This window comes from Xenopus laevis, chromosome 6L (assembly GCF_017654675.1).
Source record: "Xenopus laevis strain J_2021 chromosome 6L, Xenopus_laevis_v10.1, whole genome shotgun sequence".
Taxonomy (NCBI): domain Eukaryota; kingdom Metazoa; phylum Chordata; class Amphibia; order Anura; family Pipidae; genus Xenopus; species Xenopus laevis.
Genome location: NC_054381.1, coordinates 29,212,846 through 29,236,144, shown reverse-complemented (window position 1 = coordinate 29,236,144; position 23,299 = coordinate 29,212,846). Strand labels below are relative to the sequence as shown.

At 36.6% G+C, this 23,299-nt stretch overlaps 2 protein-coding genes across 5 annotated transcripts in view; both read left to right on the top strand.

The window, feature by feature from the left end:
- Positions 1-6,227, top strand: part of nmt2.L (N-myristoyltransferase 2 L homeolog) — a 32,025-nt gene extending 25,798 nt beyond the window's left edge. The window contains 3 exon segments of the mRNA NM_001092647.1: positions 1,196-1,363; positions 3,598-3,735; positions 5,229-6,227. Coding sequence (NP_001086116.1) covers positions 1,196-1,363; positions 3,598-3,735; positions 5,229-5,249 — 327 coding nt within the window. The 3' untranslated portion in view covers positions 5,250-6,227.
- Positions 6,228-11,527: 5,300 nt separating this feature from the next.
- olah.L (oleoyl-ACP hydrolase L homeolog) lies at positions 11,528-22,817 on the top strand. 4 transcript variants are annotated; one of them, XM_018267298.2, is made up of 8 exons: positions 11,528-11,681; positions 13,078-13,161; positions 15,098-15,228; positions 18,753-18,891; positions 19,762-19,861; positions 20,423-20,592; positions 21,082-21,164; positions 21,863-22,817. In XM_018267298.2, the coding sequence occupies exons 3-8, from the start codon at positions 15,099-15,101 to the stop codon at positions 22,003-22,005; spliced, it is 765 nt and encodes a 254-aa protein (XP_018122787.1). In that variant the 5' UTR covers positions 11,528-11,681; positions 13,078-13,161; position 15,098; the 3' UTR covers positions 22,006-22,817. The 4 variants fall into 4 exon arrangements, with proteins under 4 accessions (XP_018122787.1, XP_018122788.1, XP_041421810.1 ...); XM_041565876.1 differs by lacking the exon at positions 11,528-11,681 and adding an exon at positions 11,817-11,835; XM_018267299.2 differs by lacking the exon at positions 13,078-13,161 and having other exon boundaries at positions 11,617-11,681.
- The last annotated feature ends 482 nt before the right edge of the window (positions 22,818-23,299 follow it).

The following is a 23,299-nucleotide window of genomic DNA, read 5'->3' as shown; positions in this document are numbered from 1 at the left end:
GTGAAAGCTTTGTTAATTGCCATTGCACACATGAAATTTTGATCAGCACTCAAAGCACCTGCTTTATGGATCCCTTTTTAAATTCTAAACTTTATTTTCCCCTTCAAATATTTGCAAATTGTCTGTTTTGTAACCTGCTACTACTACTATATAGTATATCCGCATCAGTCCTGGAAGTATCTAGCCAGAGAAAGGCAAACAGGTTGAAGACACCACTCTGGTATCAAAAAATCCACTTGGAGATTGATCTTTGCCTCTGCGTTAATACGACAGGATTCCTGAAGATATTCTCTTCGTAACTGCCCAATTCTTCTCATTATGCTGCGGTGTCTATTATTAACTTGAAGGATGACCCATGAAGAGCATGAATAAAACCTAAGAGGATGTCTTTGGGTTTAGGGTTTGCCTTTATAGCAAACTAGGAAGATGGCCACTTTTCTTGCATCCTATTATAATCAAGTTGTGTTTAAGGAGAAGGAAACTCTTTGTGCACTTGGGAGTGCCAAATGTTAGGCACCCCAAGTTTATGTATTTACTTACCCCCAAGTTTATGTATTTACTTACCTGAAACCCCGGGCCGGTGCTCCTATCAGCAGAAAACTGCACCGGCCTGGGGTTATTCCAGTGAGCACCATGTAGTGATCCTCTTCCGTCTTCCTCTTTCCTTCCTGCGGCTGCACATGAGCATTAGAACAAAAAGTCTAAAAAGTCAGCTATTTCATTCAACTGTGCATACGTTTGGCCGGGACATTGGAAGAAAGAGGAAGACAGAAGAGGATTGCTCCATGGTGCTCGCTGGAATAACCCCGGGCCGGTGCAGTTTTCTGCTGATAGGAGCACCAGACCAGGGTTTCAGGTAAGTAAATACAATCACTTGGGGGTGCCTAACATTTGGCACCCCCAAGTGCACAAAGCCTTTCCTTCTCCTTTAACACACTAGAGTTGAAGCACTGGTCATTAGACATCCCCATCGAATTTAAATCATGGGATAATTCTCTTTGTTCCACCACCACTGGCATAAGAGAGATGAATCAACTAATACCAGTCTTTTGTCTACTTTTCCAGCTGGTCTGGCTTCCAACGATAAACTCATTTTGGGAAGTGGCAGTGTTTTCTTTTATACATTGAATTACCGTTAAAAATAAATGTTTATACTTTACATTCTCTTCTTTTTCCCCCCCCCCTTTCTTTATAGAGTTCAAATGGGGTTCTAACAGATTTTCTCAGTTTCTACACATTACCGTCAACAGTGATGCACCACCCCATCCATAAAACTCTTAAAGCAGCATATTCCTTCTACAACATCCACACAGAAACACCTCTGTTGGACCTAATGAATGATGCACTAATTATTGCCAAATTGGTAAAATCTTTCTTTCAAATCTTTCTGTAATTTGAATCTCCATACTTTGTCTACTAAAAATTATTTAATCATTAAAGGGTTTCGTCACCTTTAAATAAACTTTTAGTATGATGTAGAGATTGATATTCTAAGACAGTTTGCAATTGGTTTTCATTTTTCATTACGTGTTTTTTGAGTTATTTAGCTTTTTTATTCAGCAGCTCTCCAGTTTGCAATTTCAGCAATGTGGTTCCTAGGGTCCAAATCCTCGTAGCAACCATACATTGATTGGAATAAGAGACTGGAATATGAATAGAAGAGGCCTGAATAGAAAGATGAGTAATATGAAGTTTGTTGCTTTACAGAGCATTTGTTTTTTTTTAGATGGGGTCAGTGACCCCCATTTAAAAGCTGGGAAGTGTCAAAAGCAAAAGGCAAATTGTTCAACTATGAATAAATGAAGACCAATTGAAAAGTTGCTTAGAGTTAGCCATTCTATAACATACTAAAGGTTAACTTAACAGTGAACCACCTCATTAAAGGAGAAAGGAAAGCTACCGAAGCAGTTTATTGCCAATAGATTAGTGCAAGCTATAAGACTATATTTACTTTGCAGAATGCTTTACCATACCTGAGTAAACAGCTCTAGAAGCTCTCTCTGTTTGTTTAGGATAACAGCTGCCATATTAGCTTGGTATGAAATCACTTACTGCCTGAGTTTCTCCCTGCTCACTCATAGCTCTGGTCATGGAACCTATACAGTATATCTTTTTTTTTAGGGGGATACATAGTAAACAAAACTTATATGACACAAGTTTTAAGCGCTAAATATAACTGTATAACTGTGTTTATATGGATATATTTTACAGGATATTCATGTGCTGTATGACTGTACTGTATATAGCTCCATAACTATATAAAGACAGGAGGCCAAGTGCTTTTATCCAGGTCATGAAACAGTCATGTGACTTTTAATATCCTTATATTTTACAACAGGGGTTACATTATTTTTTGTCATGTGACATTTATATAATTAATAAAGTACCCCCTATTGTAACATATAAGGATATTATAAGTCACCGTGGAGTTCCATAACCATAAACAGGTCATGGAACTCTGAGGTTACTTCTAATATCCTCATATTTTCCAACAAGGGGTACTTTATTTATTATACACAAGTTTTAGGAGTCATGTGACAAAAATGACATCACTACTCACCGTTTATAACTGATGACATCACTAGTCACTGTTTATAAGGATATAATTTACAGGATATTCATGGCTCTTTTGTGTATTATATATATATATATATATATATATATATATATATATATATATATATATATATATATATATATACTGTATGTATGTATGTATATATATATATGTATATATATATATATATATATATATATATATATATATATATATACTGTATATATAATTTACAAGATATTCATGGCTTTTATGTATTATATAGTGGATAATGTACCCCCTACTATAATTTATAAAGATATTATGTCACCGAGGAGTTATGTGACCATATAAAAGGTTTTTTAAACAGGTCACATAACTCTGAGGTGACTTCTAATATCGTTATAAATTTCAGTAGGGGGTACATTATGCATTATAATCTACATTTTGTGTGAAATGTCAGGAGGGAGGTGGAGGGGTCAGCATCCAATTCTGGTCGCCGGCGTCCAAATCAGGCGTGCCGGCGTTCGATTTGAACGCGGTGGCAGCAAATTCGGATGCTCTGTGTCAAATTCGGACTTGCATCGTCAAATTCGGCAGCGAGGGACCCCTGTTATAAATGGCGTGTTCTGACATCAGAACGCGCCGTTTATAAGGATATAATTTACAGTCTGGTCCCATAGGGAAATGACCAGACTGTAGTGAATAAAGTACCCCCTCTTGTAAAATATAAGGATATTATAAGTTACCGAGGAGTTTCATGACCATATAAAAACACGAGGCCGAAGTATTTTGCAACTGGGGGTACTTTATTTATTATAATACACAAATTTCAGTGAGTCATGTGACAGAAATGACATCAGAACTCACATTTATAAGGATATTATTTACGGTATATTCATGGCTTTTGTGTAGTATAAGGATATATTTTACAGGATATTCATGTGCTGCTCATGTTCATTATATTAAAGCAAAATAGTCTTTTATATTGTATTCAAGATATGTTGGCTGCTTGTTTCTATTGAAAATATTTTAAATGATTAATTCTGTTGTCTTGGCAGAAAGGATTTGATGTTTTTAATGCTCTCGATTTAATGGAAAACAAAATTTTCTTGGAAAAGCTGAAGTTTGGGATTGGAGATGGCAATCTGCAGTATTATCTGTATAACTGGAAGTGTCCAGCCATGGAATCTGAAAAGGTGAGGAAATTGAGATGTCTCTTAACTGCAGATCTTAAAACAACAGTAACACCATTTTTTTTTCTATAAATAGACTACTGTGTCACCAGGGGGCAGCCATTAAAGCTGAAAAAGGAGAAAGGGCACAGGATACATAGTAGATAACAGATAAGCTCTGTAGCATGCAACAGCATTCTTCAGAAATTATAGTTTCTAAAACAAACACACCAGTTTTACCTGTGCAGGGCAACAGTACAATATATTATCATTTCTTTAAAACATTTTCATTTTTTGGTTCCTCTAAGAGTACCTATTCTGTCAACATTTTTAAACAACCCTGGTTGTAGCCTTCCTGGAAAAGATAAGGGCAATGCCAGATGCAGCTGTTTGTAATCCACAGGAGATAGCCAGGGGCTACAGAGCATCCAGAAATTATTTGTAATGCAAAGAATGGGGATCACTGAATGTAAAACACTTTATATGCAGCTATATGGCTTAATTTTTGGAAACTGCAAGAAGGCATGAAAGGGGAACTATCGCGGAAATGAAAATTTAATATAAGCTTCAGCATACTGAAATAAGACATTTTCTAAATTTAATCAATTAAAAAATCTGAAATAATTAAGTTTATCTTCACTGTCCCTCTCTCAGCATCTGTTTCTCTTCATTCTCTCTTCCTGCAGTAGTTGTGTGTCAGATATTCATTGACAGTCAGATCCAATATATCTTATAGGGGGGCTCCTTTTGCCTAGAAGACTATTAAAATCATCAGACATCATGTCTATCTACATGCAGGATTTGTGCAAAAGTCAGTTATTTTGTTTGTAATGAAATCAGTTATATAAGTGAACTCTGATACATTGGATCTGTCAATGAATATCTGACACCCAACTGCAGCAAGAAGACAGAATGAAGAGAAACAGATGCTGAGAGAGGGATAGTGAACATAAATTTGATTATTTCAGAAACAATGCAGAATATTTAATTGATTGTATTTAAATGTTTCTTATTCCAGTATGCTGAAGCTTATATAAAATTTTCATTTTCGCGATAGTTTCCCTTATTAATTATTTTTACCACTTTATTACCGCGGGCGACAAACAGCTACGTCTGCCATTGCATTAAGTGTCAGGGGTGGAAACTTTTGCAAAATAATCCACAATAGGATGATTCCATTTTTCTCCTTTAAGAGACAATATACTCTGTAATATTGCAGCATGAGGGAGTGGGCTGAAATAAACTAAAAAAAGGGACACTGTACACTCCCACAGCAATTCTGCTCCTACTGGCTACAGTGGCTTCATATTGTAAGAACAGGCCAAGAAATGAAATCTCAACCTGTAACACTGAGATTGTAGATAAGAAACAATAAACTGTTCTGGCTTTTTGCACGAGCACCACAAAGTGAAGTCTGATTTTGCAGTTTCTTTCTCAAATACTTATTATATCCCCCAGTGTGTGTATTTTGTTTAGAAAATGGTAGAATAACCATGGCCATCTTTACTTCCTTACAGGTCGGCTTGGTGTTGCAGTAAGGAGCACATTTGCATTCCATCTGTAGTCATGAAGGGACTCGAGTAGCCAATGTGCATGAACAAAAAGCACAAAGTACATGGAAGCAAATGGAGAGGCAAAGGAAACCTGAAATAATGAAGAAATCTTAGAATCCTGGCAGATTCTGGCACCACACAGGCATGGGACAGAGCCATCATTGATCTTATTTTTCATGAAGAACTTGTACAAAAAGAACTAAAGCACATTCCTTTCACTTAAAAACCTTTTCCTTTGTGGACTGAGTTTCCGGTCTTTAACCCACCATCATTTTTATACAGAAAACTGCAGAATGCATGTAAAATAAAACTCTCTACATTTGGTTGTATCTGCAGCAAAAAAAAAAAAAAAAAAAGCATCAAGACTTTGGTTTTGAGAATGCCAACAAATGACTCATTTTTAAGGTATTTCTGGCAACTGGAGTTTGAGGAGAGCACTGACATCATGAACACTCTAACGCTTTAACATTTGGATATTGCTGCTGTACTCTTCCTGGCATTGTGCTGCTGGCCCTATTCATCAGAACAGGGCATAGAATTGTAATTAGCTTTTTCTATTTAAGTCACAGTGTTATATTGAAACGATAAACCTGGTAACTGGCTGGGGCTAATGTTGATTATGCCAGAATGGAAAGGTTTTTTTTTTTTTTTTTTTGGAGGGGTGGGACTGGTGCTTTAAAAGGTCCATTTGTGTTTAGCTGGCATGTAGCTTAATGAATTGGTTCCCAAATGTGCTTTCATCTTTGAGCTAGTGCATGGTTTCTGGATCAGATTTTTAAGGATTGTCGAGTGCGTAGAAATTGGTACAATGGCCTGCTTTCTGTGGGGATATCCTGAAAACATGCAGTGCTTTCTGGAACATGAGAACCAATACACCCATGTAAATCCAAAACTTCATTCCAGTTCTGTTGCCAAGAGTCCCATATGGATTTGCCTGTCCACATTTTCCTGTAACAAAATAGACAATCTCTGTTTAAGTTTTGACTGTTAATTTTTTGGAATACTATTGCGCATTTGGTTCAGTGATAGGCCAACTAATTTCAGAATCGGATTGATTCTAAATTCTGATTCTAAATGGTTATCCCTGGCTCTTGATTGCACAACCGTGTAGGGAATAGTAATGCAGACCACAAAGAGCAGAGTGAACCTGGCACACACAATATGCATTCACACCATCCAAGCAATTGGGAAAAGTCCTCCTCCTAATTCATAAAGCTCTGCTTCATCTGTATTTAAGAAATTAACTAAGTTGCTGGTCTTTTTTTTAAAAATAATTAAAGTAGCATTCAACCAGTAAAATAAAAAAACCCTACCTAACGTAGACCCCCCCCCAGCCTACCTGAACCCCACCCCCGGGCAAATGCCCCTAACTTTTTACTTATCCCTCGGTGCAGATTCTGTCCTTGGGAGTTCACGGCAGCCATCTTATTTTCTTCATTAAACTTCGGAAGCAGCAGGGAGTTTCAGCACATGCGCAGTTGGAGTAATATTCTGGTCCCGAACAACTGCAGCCAAAAGTCACGAAAATTTTTGAAATTTTTTCTTGACTTTCAGCGCATGCGCAGTTGTTTTGGACATGAATATTACTTCAACTATGCATTTGCTGAAACTCCCTGCTGCTTCCGAAGTTTAACAAAGAAAAAAAGATGGCTGCCGTGACAGAATCTGCAACCGAGGGGTAAGTAAAAAAGTTAGGGGCTTTTGCCCGGGGGGGGGGGTTTACGTAGAGTAGGGGGGTAGGAATTTTTTATGTTACAGGTTAAATTCTCCTTTAAGAGTTCAAAAGCCTGGTAGGATTACATAGTTAACTAACCCCAGCACCCTGCCCCATATGACCATGCTTCTATACCTTTGGAATGAATGGTGTGTGCCTAACACAAATTTAGACAATGGGGGCAATGCAACAAAAGTCACAAAGTTTGCACAGTGTATGGCAGGGTTGCCCAAAAGTTAGATCGGGATCTACCAGTAGACCTTTAGCTTGTGATCAGTAGATCTCAAGACACTGCCAACAAACAGCTTGTCTAGATCACCCTCCTGTTTCATTCAGATATTTATTATGTGGAGGTTACATAAGAAAGAGTTGTTTGCTAAATATAACAATATACATTTTCCCATTAATCAGTATTTGTCATATTTTCCATTGAACAGAATGCTAACAATGCTTTTATGGATGTGTAGTTAATAATGGGACATCACTACTTAGGGGCATATTTATCAAGAATCAAATTTGTGAGTTGTGTGAGGGTTTGTCTACCTCGGATAAACTCGAATTTCGAATGTCTGCGTGTTTATGGAAAAATCTGAATGTTGAAAACTCACATGAAAAACTCAACGATCGAGTTCATGTGGCGAAATAACTCGAATTGATTAGATTTATGATCTGAAAACTTGAATTGATCAAGTTTTCAGATAAAAAACACATTTTTACATAAATTTTTTTTCTTATTAACAGACATTCAGGTTTTCTAAAATATGCCTTGAATGTGTGCGTTTGGGTGCAAAAAAAATTTGAATCATGTAAAAAAAAAAAAAAAAATCTGAGTTTTGATAAATCTGTCCCTAAAAGTAGACCTCACCTTAGTAAAGGGCACTCCTGGTGTATGGCAACTAATGGAGATGTTTGCTTTAAAAAGGTGACCAATCCATGCTTCCTGACAATTCAGTTCTTATTAAATCTGGTACTAAGTTTGTGCCATTTTAAACATTTCCCTGTTAATAACTTAATATTGAATTCTGTTGCAGATTGGTTTAGTTAAACTATGAAGTATATACTTTTTTATTTACACAAACCTACTATATTTAAGGGCCTAAAATGTGACATTTTGGTAGCTGTTATTGTGGCAGTGATCAGAACACCACTAACTGCCCTAGATCACTTTTCAATCAGTCAAATATTTTTGACAACTGACCCGCTCTGCTTCCCATTCGATTGAAAAGGGATCATTTAGAGCAGGATAGAGATGCTTTGTTTGGCTTCACAAATCAGAACAGCAGGGGTACTGTAACTCTAAAGCTGGCCATAGATGCCAAGATAACGATGTACGTAAAGAAGATTCATACGATTTTTGGACCGTGTGTGGATCGTCACAATATTTTTCATACCATAGTTATCGGTTGCTTCGTTTATTGGTTAGACGATTTCTGTCAGCTAACATACATTTCGTACGATTGCTGTCAATAAATGGCCAGAACATCTGATTTATTTTAATTAGTTTATTTAATATAAATGGTTAATTGTAGGACGTTACATGAAAATTAACGGTTATGTCGTACAAAGAATAAAATCTGCATGTCTATATCCATCTTAAAGGAGAAGGAAAGCTACCTATTGCCAATAGATTAGCCACAATAGTGCAAGCTATAACACTATATTTATTTTGCAGAATGCTTTACCATACCTGAGTAAACTGCTCTAGAAGCGCTCTCTGTTTGTTTAGGATAGCAGCTGCCATATTAGCTTGGCGTGACATCACTTCCTGCCTGAGTCTCTCCCTGCTCACTGATCGCTCTGGGCTCAGATTACAGCAGAGAAGAGCAAACTGAGCATGCTCAAGCCCTAGCCCTGGAGGTTTATACTGAAAACTGGAAGTCTGATACAGAAGCCCATGTGTACATAATAGAAGGAAAGAAACACAGTGTTTCTTTTGACAGTGGACTCAGAGCAGCATTACTTTGAGGGTTTACTGGTGTATTTATATAGACCTTTCTGATAAAACTTACTTAATTTTAGACTTTCCTTCTCCTTTAAGGGTACTGACATTTAAAAAGAATGAGAATCACCACAATCCACCTTATCTTGTGATGCATAACACTGGAGAAATGCAAAGCTGCAGACATAACCAGATGTCACTAGACAGGGCAAAGCACATAATAGCGTCTCTCATTCATTTTGTATGGAGGAAAGTTCTAGCATTCGCATAGTAGTCGGATGCACAACATTCTTCCGGTACGTATGTCTGTGCCGCTGTCAAAAATTTCTATCGTCTTTTTAGTGTATTTCACAATTTTCAGTTCTCTCTTACATCTTTGTCTAAAATGAAGAGCGGAAGAGTTTTTATGAAGAGTACGCATTCATGTGTGCATTGAATTCCAAAAGCAGATATAATTTGGAGTACTTGACACAAACAAAATTAAAATTTTAAGAATTAAAAACCAAAAAAACCCTGTCCCACAAAATAATGTATAACAAATGTATTGATAAAAAATATTTATTGCTATTTATGTCTGTCTGTCTTTATAGACAGTAAAGCTGATGCCCCCTCTTTGGCATGAGGAATAACAGGTTATGGGCTCCACCTAGTTCCTCAACAAATAGGTCTTGCAGTTTGCGCTAGAAGTAAAAAAAAAATGAAATAAAATTACTCCAGTTTTTGTGAAATCCACTTAAATTACCCTTAATAGCAGAGGGCTAAACTGGAGTTACTGAAGCCATCATAGTTTTAACTACATTTTCTGTAAAATTAATCGGCAAAGTTTATATAAAGAATGTATTGGAGTGTATTTACCTGAAAGTGAAACTAGAACACATTAAAATTTGCCAGAGGGAAATATTTATCAAATAGTGAAAATAAAGTTACCTCTAAAAATCCTATGCAAGTAAATGGAGCCAGTGGTGAGCTGATAAATGTGTCCGTGTGGAATGATCTAGAACACGCTGCTTGGAATGAAGGCTCAGTGCATGGTAACCATCTGCAGAAATCTGTCATGTTTTATCTTTGTGTGTTAGATAACATTGATGAATTCAATATTAAGGGACTCCTAACTCTATAATTCCATCTCCTAATATAACCTATACAGTATTTTCCCTGTGCATTCTGTACTCGCTCTCTTGGGTTCCAGTTCACTCCTCTCACATATCTTGCTATATAATGACTTTGTTATTTTACTCAAAAGCTGTATTCCGGCTCCTCAAACCTAGAACTGTACATTCTACTCAATGCAGCTTTCTGATCAGTGTAAACACGCGCTTTCCTTCTTTTTTCTGCCTATACACCATCCAACTTGTGACTTAAGCATCTGTAAACAGACAGCCAAGCAGTAACAGTGCTACATGTTTGTCAGTAGGAACATGCATCAACCAAGCTGGTATTGCGACTCTGCAAACCAAGAGCAGAGATTCCTACTCAGACTGTCTCATCAAACAAACTGACACTTGTTCCTTAGCTGCAGGATATAGGCCATTTAATAAAATACTTATGTGATCTTACAGTGTTTTATTGTTTTTATGGCTGGGAATTGAAATACTTACCTGCCTAAGGCATAGAGGAGGGGCAGACAATATTTGAATGACAGCTCAGATTTTTAAATGAGCTTACAACAGCTATAAATGCTTTAATAAAAAATAGAAATTGGATTTCATGTTTAATTAGAATAGGACTTTTATTATACAAATTTTTGTGTCTGGATGACAGGTCCACTTTAAGCAGTTTCAAGAATAGATCTATCTATCTATATATATATATATCAGAAAAGCATTTGTATTGTGAAAGTCTGAGTTCACATTAATCAATATTTTATAGTCACATTTCTCAATATTGCACAATCTTAACTAAAGTGTTTAGAATGGATATGTTTAAAGGAGAAGGAAAGCTACCAAAGCAGTTTATGGCCAATAGATTAGCCACAATAGTGCAAGCTATAACACTAGCTCTAGAAGCTCTGTTTGTTTAGGATGGCAGTTGCCATATTAGCTTGCTGTGACATCACTTTCTGCCTGCGTCTCTAACTGCTCACTCGTAACTCTGGTCTCAGGTTACAGCAGGGAGGGGTGAAAGGGGAGAGTAGCAAACTGAGCATGCTCTAGTCCTAGAGGTTTATGCTGAAAACAGGAAGTCTAAATCTACACAATAGAAGGAAAGAAATGCTGTGTTTCTTTTGACAGAGGACTCAGAGCAGCATTACTTTGAGTGTTTACTGTGTAATTATATAGACCTTTCTGATAAAGCTTACTTATCTCCTTTAAAGAGAAATATTGGTGTTGCTGTTCCTTTAAAAGTCAAGGGCAGTGAAATGTGTATTACCTATTGCTTAGCTAGGACAGCTCCCCTAAAGCTTCTAATTCTCCACTTGGGTCTGCCACCGTGACGCTAACACATTTTATGAAGGATGCTGCACCCCTACTGTATTTCCTCTCTACAGTTATATGTTGCCTACTGGAGGCCTACTGCGAAATATGCGGAAATAGCAATGTAACCAACAATAAATGTATCATAGAATGAGCTGCGAGGAAGCACCGCATTAAAGAACTTGTCGTTATGATAGACCCAGTCCTTACGCAAAGCACGCCGATCACTCGCCCGAACTCACAGAACGTCACAGACCTGACAACCAATCAGCTACGCTTCCTGTTCCAGAACGAGGCTTGGCTCTCTGGCGCTTTGCGTTTACTTCAAGCACTCTTCCCCGAGCTGTGAGGTATTGTTAGTTTATGAGGCTGGTGTAGCTGCTTTGTGTGGGGTTTTTTTTCCCTGTCAGTAGTTTAGGTCAGTGACGGCTCAGATAACATGTGTAGCAGTCTCTGGAAATATCATTCAACTACTTCGCTTCTGTAGCGAAAACAGCTCTGCAGGTTCACTGGTTCTGGCTGATAAAAAGCATCGATCTTGTTTGTGTGGTTTCGTTGTTTTAGGACATCGTGTGGGGTTTTAGCTCTGCACCTCTTTATCCCAATACTTTTTAAAGGAGAAGGGAAGGTACCAAAGCAGTCTATTGTCAGTAGATTAGCCACAATAGTGCAAGCTATAACACTATTTATTCTGTAGAATGCTTTACCATATCTGAGTAAACAGCTCTAGAACCTCTCTGTTTGTTTAGGATAGCAGCTGCCATATTAGTTTGGTGTGACATCACTTCCTGCCTGAGTCTCTCCCTGCTCACTAGTAGCTATGGGCTCAGATTACAGCAGGGAGGGGGAGAGGAGCAAACTGAGCATGCTCAAGCCCTAGCCCTGGAGGTTTAAGCTGAAAACAGGAAGTCTGATACAGAAGCCCATGTGTACACAATAGAAGGACAGAAATGCTGTGTTTCTTTTGACCGAGGACTCAGGGAAGCATTACTTTGAGGGTTTACTGGTGTATTTATAAAGACCTTTCGGATAAAGCTTACTTAATTTTAGCCTTTCCTTCTCCTTTAAAGGGGTTGTTAACTTTTAGCATGATATAGAGAGTGATATTCTGAGACAATTGGCAAGTGGTTTTCATTTTTTATTATTTGCGAGTTATTTAGCTTTTTATTCAGCACCTCTCAAGTTTGAGCAATCAGGTTGCCAGGGTCCAAATTGCCCGAGCAACAATGCATTCATTGATGAATAGAAAGATGAGTAATAGAAAGTAGCAATAAAAATAAACGTGCAGCCTTACAGAGCATTTGTTTTTTTAGATGGGGTCATTGACCCCCATTGGAAAGCTGAAAAAAGGTCAGAAGAAGAAGGTAAATAACTCAGAAACTATAAAAAAAAAAAAAAATGAAGACCAAATAAAAAGTTGCCGTTCTGTAACATACTAAAATTTAGGTGAACCACCCCTTTTACTTCAATTTGACCAGATTGCATACCTCCCAACATTTAGGAAACAAAAAGAGGGACAAAAAGATTTGGTGCGCTTATCGTGGCGACATTTTTTTGGTCACGCCCATTTTTGTGGCCACACCTTCAAATTACCATGTTCATTTTACATAATTTGGCAGGTTATGAAAGTTTCTGTGGTTTTTATATGTTATGTTATTTTTAAATGAAGGTGAATACCCTTTAAGCTGTGATTCTTGGTTCTTATCAAACTGAAGTATAATTTCCACAATTGTCTTTTTTTTTAAGGGTGGAGGAGAGCCCTGCTGATTGCCTGATTGGGGAAACACCTTTCCTTCTAGAGGATCAACTACTTAACTAATTGTTACAAAAGTATGTTAAAGGGCATGTAAAGTCTAAAATAGAATAAGTCTAGAAATGCTGTATTTTGTATACTAAATATAAACATGAACTTACTGCACCACGAGCCTAATCAAACAAATGATTCATGCTTTCAAATTTGGCTGCAGGGGGTCACCATCTTGTAACTTTGTTAAACATCTTTGCAAGACTAAGACTGTGCACATGCTCAGTGTGGTCTGGGCTGCTTAGGGATCGTCATAAACAAAGCTGCTTGAGTTCTGCATGGCTGGGAAGTAAGGCGGGGGCTCCCCCTGCTGTTCATAAGTATGATTGTTTCCCTGCTCAGCAGTTAGGGACCGTCTGACAATTCCTATCCACAGCAGTAAATGAAGGGAGAATTTCACTGCATACAGTCAGGTTTCTTATAAAAATGGTAAATATTTATTAGTTAAAGTATATTGGAGATAGGTTTCTTTTTCATTAAAGAAAATAAAAATGGGATTTTATTTTTTGGCCTTTACATGCCCTTTAAGTATCTATTCTGGGCTGCCTGCCAAGACCCAATTAAGTGAGAAACTTTGTATCTGTTTCTGACTGTTCAGTGCAGGAGATCAGAGTTATTTGGGACTTCAGTACAGTACAAATCAGTACAAATCCGTGACAGCGGGTTGAGCTGTCAAAAGTGGGACTGTCCCGCTCAAAACGGTACAGTTGGGAGGTATGAGATTTCAATGATATTATTGATCTGATTTTGTATGTTAGCAGAGCTGCCTCTGAAGGGGTAAACATGGTCTGTGCTGTTTTTCATAAATAGGACATACATATAAATCACAGTGACATTGGAGTACTATGTAACTTAAACTGACACACAAACACCTATTCGCTAAGGAATACAGTATAAACCCAGACTAATAAAGGGTATTCTGCTTTATCTTGACAATGGAATGTAGCCGCCCCCTATGCAATTACAAATGTGATTGTAAGTAGTCGTAAATGCCCATGTGGGCAATTTAAACCATGCCACCAATATGGCACTTCAGAGGGGGGACTGCAATTTCAACATACCTGTCTGCCTTCCTATCTGTCCAATTTCTGTTCATGCCCCTTATTGGTAGGTGGATGTATTATTGGCAGCTGATGAGGTGACTGGAGTCAAATCTTCCTCTCAATCACTCATAGATCTTCTTTAGTTGGATTGATTGTATCACAGCTATTTGACCACTCATTATGCCGTGGGGTCAGTTAGTTGGCAAGATAATGGTGCATTGTCACCCTATGTCAATAATGAGAACTCCTCTAAAAGTCTTTTTCCATCTATTTGACCTTTTGCATTTGGTCTGATCGAGAGATTTCAAATATTGTTTTTGGAGGACTGAGTAAAAACATATAGATTTTGTGGATCAGTATTATTTCATACACGCTATGCAATGCAAATACAAGTACAGCATCCTCAATTCCTAGGACCTGGATACTGCATTAATGTTTTTTTTTCAAACTTGCAGTCCCAATGTACCTGAAATGTATTGTAACATATTATAATATATAAAGTTCTACTATTTACTACAGGGGTGGAAGGGATGTAACTGTGCTGGGGACCGTCAGATATGGGTATGTCAATGACACTGCAAAAAGATACTGCCATGGGGGCAGATGGTGGTAAGTGGAGCACTAGGGAAAAAAAAAGCCGCCACTGATGTTGGATTAGTTAACATGACTTATAAGGCACCGCCTGAACATTACAGTGAAACAATGGATAAGAAAAAATAAAGGATGTTTGGGGAAACTTCCAGTATTCTGAGAGTACTGGATTACAGGTTCCAAACTAATAGTGGTTTGATAACAAGTAATATTGTACAATATAATATTGTAGGCTTTCGAAATTAGTTATTACAAATTATTTAGTAGTTTATCTATAGTCACTATATAACCACATTTTATTTTATTATATTTTAATTTTTTTTGATAGGATGGACAAACTAATCACCTGCCTCTATCGAAGACCCAGTGCAACAACAAGATTAATATGTTTCCCATGGGCTGGAGGGGGATCAATCTATTTTGCACAATGGGCCAGGCTGTTTGATGAGTCGGTAGAAGGTGTGTTGCCTTTCTGGATCAGTGGAAGCAATATAATAAATGATACAACGAACAGTTCTGTACCCGGATCTGCACGGGTACATGAATAATTAATATTATAAAGGAATGTAAATACTGCATGTAATTTAAAAAAAACATTTCAAATTAATAGCTGGACTATACTAGACTTGACAAACTTTAATTGTATCATCTTAAAGGAAAACTATACCCCCCAAACAATGTAGGTCTCTATTAAAAGATACTGAGTAAAACAGTTCATGTGTAAAACCCTGCTTCATGTAAATGAACCATTATCATAATAATATACTTTTTTAGTAGTATGTGCCATTGGGTAATCATAAATAGAAAATTACCATTTTAAAAAATAAGGGCCACCCCCTGAGATCGTAAGATTCACTGTGCACACATACAAACCACATGTAAGGTCACATGAGCCAATTAACAGACAGAGTTCTGCCTTTTGCTTCCTCACTTCTTCCTGTTACAGTTGGTGTTGTAGTATTTCTGGTCAGGTGATCTCTGAGGCAGCACAGATAGAGTCACGAAATGGTGGTTCAAGGCAAGAGATGTAAAAGGGCAATATTTATGTAAATATATATTCCAGTTTGGTAAGATTCTTTAATATGTCATTCAATTTGATATAAACTATGTGTTGCTTAAGTATTCATTTTGGGGGTATAGTTTTCCTTTAAAGGGGTAGTTCACGTTCAAACAACTAGTTGTTTTCAAATAGATCACCAGAAATAATTACTTTTTCCAATGACTTTCTATTTTCTGCGTGTGATCTTTTTTCTAATATTGAAGTGTCAAGTGTCATTTTTTCACCTTCTGAAGCAGCTCTGGGGGGGGTCGCCGACCCTGTAAACTGTTCTAAAGGGATATATTTAGTCCCTTCTGAGCAGAATCTCTGTGTTTCATTACAGGCAGCTATTAGAATTGATACAATAGTTGCTAATACTCCAGAGATGCTGCTGAGAAATGTATCAACTAAATGTTGCAAAACTGTAACAGTTCACAGTCTGCACCTGAATTACTGAGCTGCCAGACTCCAGAGACAGGGACATTCAACTTTAAACTTGGATTTTGGAAAAACAGTAAAAAATAAATAATGGAAATTAATTGGAAAAAGTCTTTATTTCTTTGGAACAATCTAAAAACAACTGAATTGAAAATTGTTTGGAAGGTGAACAACCCCTTTAACATTTATTATGTGTTTTCTTCTATTAAAGCTGCATTGCATTACCCTGCACCATCAAATAAAAGCAAGACATGCATGACAAAAAGCAAGACACATCTCTCTTTATCTAATATAGGTGCCTACATTTCCATAGGTGTTGAGCTCACTTGGGGAGTGTGCCAAGGATTAAAGGCGAACTAACCCCTAAAATTGAATATGGCTAAAAATGCCATATTTTATATAATGAGCTTATTGCATCAGTCTAAACTTTCAGCTTCTCAATAGCAGCAATGATCCAGGACTTCAAACTTGTCACAGGGGATCGCCATCTTGGAAAGTGTCTGTGACACTCACATGCTCAGTGGGCTCTGAGCAGCTGTTGAGAAGCTGAGCTTAGGGTTTGTATCGAATGATTAAGCAGAAAATGAGGTTTGTCTGTAATATAAACTGATGCTACAGGGCTGATTATTAAATTATGATGCTAGTTGCACTGGTTTCTGAGCTGCCATGTGGTAATTATCCGTATTAATTACTAATCAGCCTTATATTGTGACATTTATATTCTATGTGTACTGTATATTGTGAGTGGACCCCTAAGCTCAATAAGTGACAGCAGCACAGAGCATCTGCAGTGAGATCAGCAGAAAAGAAGATGGGGAGCTACAGGGGCATCTTTGGAGACACAGATCTTTACTGCTAAAGGGTTGTGTATAACTTGGGCTGGTACAAAAGCCCAAAACATAATGTACAACATTTCCAGCCTACATCTTTAGTTAAGCTTTAGTTCTCCTTTAATTGATACTGCAGTTTCAATACAAGACAAAGCACTTAATTCATGTCCTAAGGGACCTAGTGTTTGGAATGTTATGTATTTCTGCAGCTCTCTGTGCATAAATGTTTTGCAAGGGTTTTGCTGATGTGATAAATTAAAAACTGCAGCATACCAGATTTTTTTCTTTTAGTGCAAACTGGCTACCACATTTATGAATGGACCCTTTTATTTTACTTGTTTGTGTATATTGGGAATTCAGGGGCTTCATAGGTTAACCATTTACAGTTGGGGAGTTAAAGCTTGCTAGGACCATTTCTTACAACTGTGGCACAGATAACTGTACTGGGCTACATACGGCAGTCCCTTTGTGACTTGCTAATAAATAGCGATGAGCCAGTGCACACAGTGTTTCCCCTTTTGCTGTATTGTATATACTGCTGAAATGGTGATAGAAAAAATGTTATTTTAGCTTTTGGCTCCAGATTATTTTTATTATTTAAAGGGGGAGGTTCACCTTTGAGATAACTTTTAATATGATCTAGAGAGTGATTTATTGAGACAATTTGCAATTGGTTTTTAAGGTTATTTAAGGTTTTTGAGTTATTTAGCTTTTTATTCAGCAGCTCTTCAATTTGCATTTTAAGCAATCTGGTAGCTAGGGTCCAAATCGCCCTAGCAACCATGCATTGATTTGAATACGAGACTGGAATATGAATAGGAGTGGGCCTGAGTAGAAAGATAAGCAATAAAAATTAGTGTTAACAATACATTTGTATATATATATATATATCTATATATATCTATATATATATATATAGATAGATAGAGATATATACATATATATATATAGATATATATATATATAGATAGATATATATATAGATAGATATATATATATATATAGATAGATATATAGATAGATATATATATAGATATATATAGATATATATATAGATATTTATAGATATATATATATATAGTGAATAAAGTACCCCCTCTTGTAAAATATAAGGATATTATAAGTTACCGAGGAGTTTCATGACCATATAAAAACACGAGGCCGAAGGCCGAGTGTTTTTATACAGGTCATGGAACTCCGAGGTAACTTCTAATATCGTCATATTTTTCAACTGGGGGTACTTTATTTATTATAATACACAAGTTTCAGTGAGTCATGTGACAGAAATTACATCAGAACTCACCGTTTATAACTGATGACATCAGAACTCACCGTTTATAAGGATATAATTTACAGGATATTTATGGCTTTTGTGTATTATATATAGATATATATATATATAAAATAAGACAAATATACAAATATATTAGTTCTGTTGAGGGCATGGCCTAATGGAATAAGCAAAGCTTTACTAAGCAGTGCCATGTCTGTCTAACAGATAAATACTTATCTACTATACATCACAACTTGTCTCATATTGAGGGTTTGACCTTTTTAATACAGAAGCAATAACACAAGAAACACAAAATAATTATTGTTTATTAGAAGTATGATTTTTTCTGTGAGTATGTAAGGGTGTTATTCATTTAACTGATTTAAATTTCAATTTCACTTAGTATACTCTGTAAGGCTTCCTGGAAGAGAATCACGTTCCCAAGAAGCTTTTGCTCTGACGATGGACCAAATAGTCAATGAAGTAACCCACACTTTGCTGCCAAAGCTTCATGAAAAAGCATTTGCTTTTTTTGGCCACAGGTGTGTAGACCTATGAGAGTGTGAACACGTCTTTAAACATTGCACTGTACAGAGAACAGAAAAAAAGAAGCTTAAACATTTCTTTAGCTATCCCTTTTTTTGTATCTGGAATCTAGAAGACGTAGAATAAACCATTACAGAATTTGACAGACAATAGGGACCCTTTTTGGACAACTTAAGGCATCAGCAACAATTGACTGAGTTGAATTGTAGCTACAAACTTGCCAAACTGCTTTGCCAGTGTTGCAGCTATAACAGTGAAACTTTTATTAAAGGAAAACTATACCCCCCAAACAATGTAGGTCTCTATTAAAAGATACTGATTAAAACAGCTCATGTGTAAAACCCTGCTTCATGTAAATGAACCATTATCATAATAATATACTTTTTTAGTAGTATGTGCCATTGGGTAATCATAAATAGAAAATTGCCATTTTAAAAATAAGGGCCGCCCCCTGAGATCGTACGATTCACTGTGCACACATACAAACCACATGTAAGGTCACATGAGCCAATTAACAGACAGAGTTCTGCCTTTTGCTTCCTCACTTCTTCCTATTAGAGTTGTAGTATTTCTGGTCAGGTGATCTCTGAGGCAGCACAGATAGAGTCACAAAATGGTGGTTCAAGGCAAGAGATGTAAAAGGGCAATATTTATGTAAATATATATTCCAGTTTGGTAAGATTCTTTAATATGTCATTCAATTTGATATAAACTATCTGTTGCTTAAGTATTCATTTTGGGGGTATAGTTTTCCTTTAAATATTGCCAGCATGTGCTTATTGCTGTTTATCCTTTAACGATTTCCTTGTGTGTTGTCTAAACCTGTCAGTTCCAAAAGAAAAAATCTGTATTATTTTTCTCTCCAGCTTTGGTGCCTTTACTAGTTTTGCTACTGCAGTGACACTTAAGGAGAAGCACAACCTGGAGCCTGTCCATCTTTTTGTGTCTGGGGTATCAGCCCCACATGTAAGTACTGGAATTTGCCAAAGGCAGCTCTCGTCCACAAAGTGATTAGTTAGAAAAATAAAAGCTATTGATTTAAATTCTGTTTTCTTGATTATAATTAAGGGCAGTGAAAACATATTGTTGCAGGTCACAAATAAAACAGTACTATTTAAGTGAAGATAAAGATACTTTTAATATTACACATTTATTATTATTATTCACATTTCACATCCCAATTCACATTTAAAGCATATAGATCTGTAATGCTGATGAATTGTAATAGGGTTAATATGATACACCATACATACATATGGTCAGTTGGAGACAATAATGTATTCATATATGTTTGGTAAAATGAGTAAATTGGAGTTGGGAAGAGCATTGTATAAGCTACTATACTTAACAAGGTTGCTGTTCCTTATAGAATTACAAATAAGAAATAATCCTTTTTAACAATAAACAAGTGCAATATAAAGTAACATATATTAGTGAATCTTAGAGTTGCTTTGTCATTATCTTATCATTGCTGTAAATTGTGAATTTAGTTACAAATCAGACAAATTGATTCTCTTGACACTGCAGTCAAAATCAAGGTCTTCTGCGGTGAAAAAATCTGAGCTGAGCGATGAGGAGTTTTTGAGGTATATGTCCGAAGCAGGAGGAACACCAAAGGAAATCTTGCAGAATAAGGATGCACTGCAGATGTTTATTCCTCCACTCAGAGCTGATCTCAGGGTTGTTGAGAATTTTATGTAAGTGGACTGGCTGTAGAAGAAAGTATCAGTCTATATTTAGATTCATGTTTTTCTTATGGACTGTATTCCTACATATTAACACACAACTGTTTTATAATTCAGAGTTAGGATACTTGAATCATGTGCCCAGCAGTGTCTGCCTCTGATCTTATAAGCAGGATGCATTCCATATACAGGTCCAATTTATTTTGCTTATTTTTAGCAAAGGTGTTTTAAGGTGTCTACAGTCCAGTGTTCTTCTGAACTATAATCTCTGCTTGGAAATGAATTATTTTTAAGAAAGTTCAGTCAGCTTGTGAACATACTGCTTCATTATATTTTCAGACATGACCCCTGAAATGCTTAACACTGAATAACAAATGGTACTCGCATGCTAGCATATGATACATGTGCTTACTAATTGTATTTACCCTTCAGATTCTTATTAATGTCAGGTTCAAACTCTACTTATTGATTCTTATATGCCATTTTCCTTTAATGCTTCAGCTTTAACAAGCCAGAAAACCACATTCTCACCTGTGGACTTACCTGTTTTGATGGCACAGAGGACATTCCACATGATTTAGATGGTAAGATGTTAATATAATCCCTGCCACTCACATTTCAATTCAATGCTTTCAAACCAGAGTTATTGGCTGGGGGTAACAGATTTATCAGTCGCTATTGTGCATCATCACATGGTAAGAACATTTATCATATAAGAAGTGGCATACAACCCAGTACATAAGGATGATCCAAAAGTTTGGAAAAATTCCTAAATTTACACGTTATCCATGCAATGGGCCATACAAATATCTGGATTGTTCCAAATGTATTGTATGCTCTACTAAACAAACTAGCATGAGCTAATATTATAAAGTGTTCACCATTTTTGGAAAGGTGTTTAGAAAACCAAAAGGACTGTTAAGGAAAGAATAATAAAAACTATAATTGCACAGCTATAAGATAAACATAAATCCAAGGTGAAATGGAAATTCTGTGGTCCAGTGGTTTATGAACCTGTCCACCAGTGTTTAGCGATGGGTACTAAGTCACATGGTAGCTCTGTGAATGGAAACAAGTGTAAAGGGCCCAAACATCCCCCCATATACCCAATAAATAATGAATGTCTATCGCATGTTACCACAGCCCTTCTGGCATTTGCCAGAATCCTACAGATTGCAAGTCTGGGCCAAAACTCAAATATTATTGAATCAGATAGATTTTTTTAAAGCGCCCCTTGCATTTTTATTTCAACTATATCTTCATCTTATTTTTGTTTCCTCAGCATGGAAGGACATTACAAGTGGAGATTTTAACATACACAAATTATCCGGAGGCCATTTTTACTTAAAGGATCCTGCAAATGAAAAGCAGCTTGTGAAATATATAACTAAGTATTTAGAAACTGCTGAAATGGATTATTTGTGAATTCTGGTGTCATGGAGCCACAATCAGCAGTCACATTATGAAGGAAAAGAAATACAAAAAAATTACAGTTTTTGAAACCATTTCCTCTTACTTCCAGGCGTACAGTATTTACAAATCTCTTCATTATCTGCGATATAAACATATTTTAGTTTCATTTTTGAAGAATGTAAGATTTCAAAAAGAAGATTTGCATTTGCAGTTACAATGCAGGCAATATACAAGAATTGTTTTGGCAGGCTGAAGTGAACTGTGTGTTTGTTTGCCCAGTAAATGAATCTTGATAAGAAGCTTGCTGCACTGGTCTGTGTAGTTCTAGCAAATGTAGGTGTGGCAATTGAAGCAGCAAATAGTAAAGGTAGAGTATGATACATGGATTCATATGTGACCGTTAAGCTGACTCCATGTATCTGAAGATCCACCCGTTGGTGAGGTGACTTTGATTGGCCACCCTCAAGCTGGGACAAATCGGGTTCATCCTGGGCCAAATGCAATCCTCATGTGAACGAATTTCCTAACCTGCCCAACAGATTGGGCAGATATATGTCAAGCATGACTAAATGAGAGGGAAAAAAAATATTAAGAAGATCATAGGGAACATAATTTTTTAGGAAAAGGTTTGTTGTGGATATTTTTTCTGATGTAAAAGTTACTCTTTTCCCACTTCAGTTATCTGATACACAAACCATAAAGAGGAGGTGCTATTCTGTTGCACCCCATAAAAATGGTTGTCTATGGAAAAGTCAAGTAAAAAGTTACAAAGCTACAGTATTTGAGCAGTATTTCAGATACAATAAACTTCTGCAAACCTCAAACCCCTCATTTTATTCATAAAAGTTGTAGTTTGTATGTATCTGGGCAAAATGATGCACAAGACAAAAAAAAAAGTCATCTTTGGTAGAACTACTATAAATATATATAGACTAGGCAAGTATGTAATTACAAAGGGTGAAATAAGATTTTGTAAAAGTTTAAGATGTTGTTTGTGAAGATAGGATCTGAATACATTTAGAAAGCGTTAACATGGCTCCTTGATTCATGACCAAGCATTAAGCAAGCACATTGAGCTCTAGCAGTAGGTGGCAGTCAGGAAACCGCCTGTGTGCCTGGATCATGAGGAGAGGGACTGTAGAGACGGAGCATGTGAAACAAATGACCATAGTAGAGAGAAGCAGGAGTGAACTTATTGTCTGCCACATTATACTCACTTAGCATTAAACCTGCTGCTCCAGGAAAGAGTAATAATAATAAAAAAAAAGAGACACACGCTCTGGGAAGATTTAGTCGCCCTGCGATA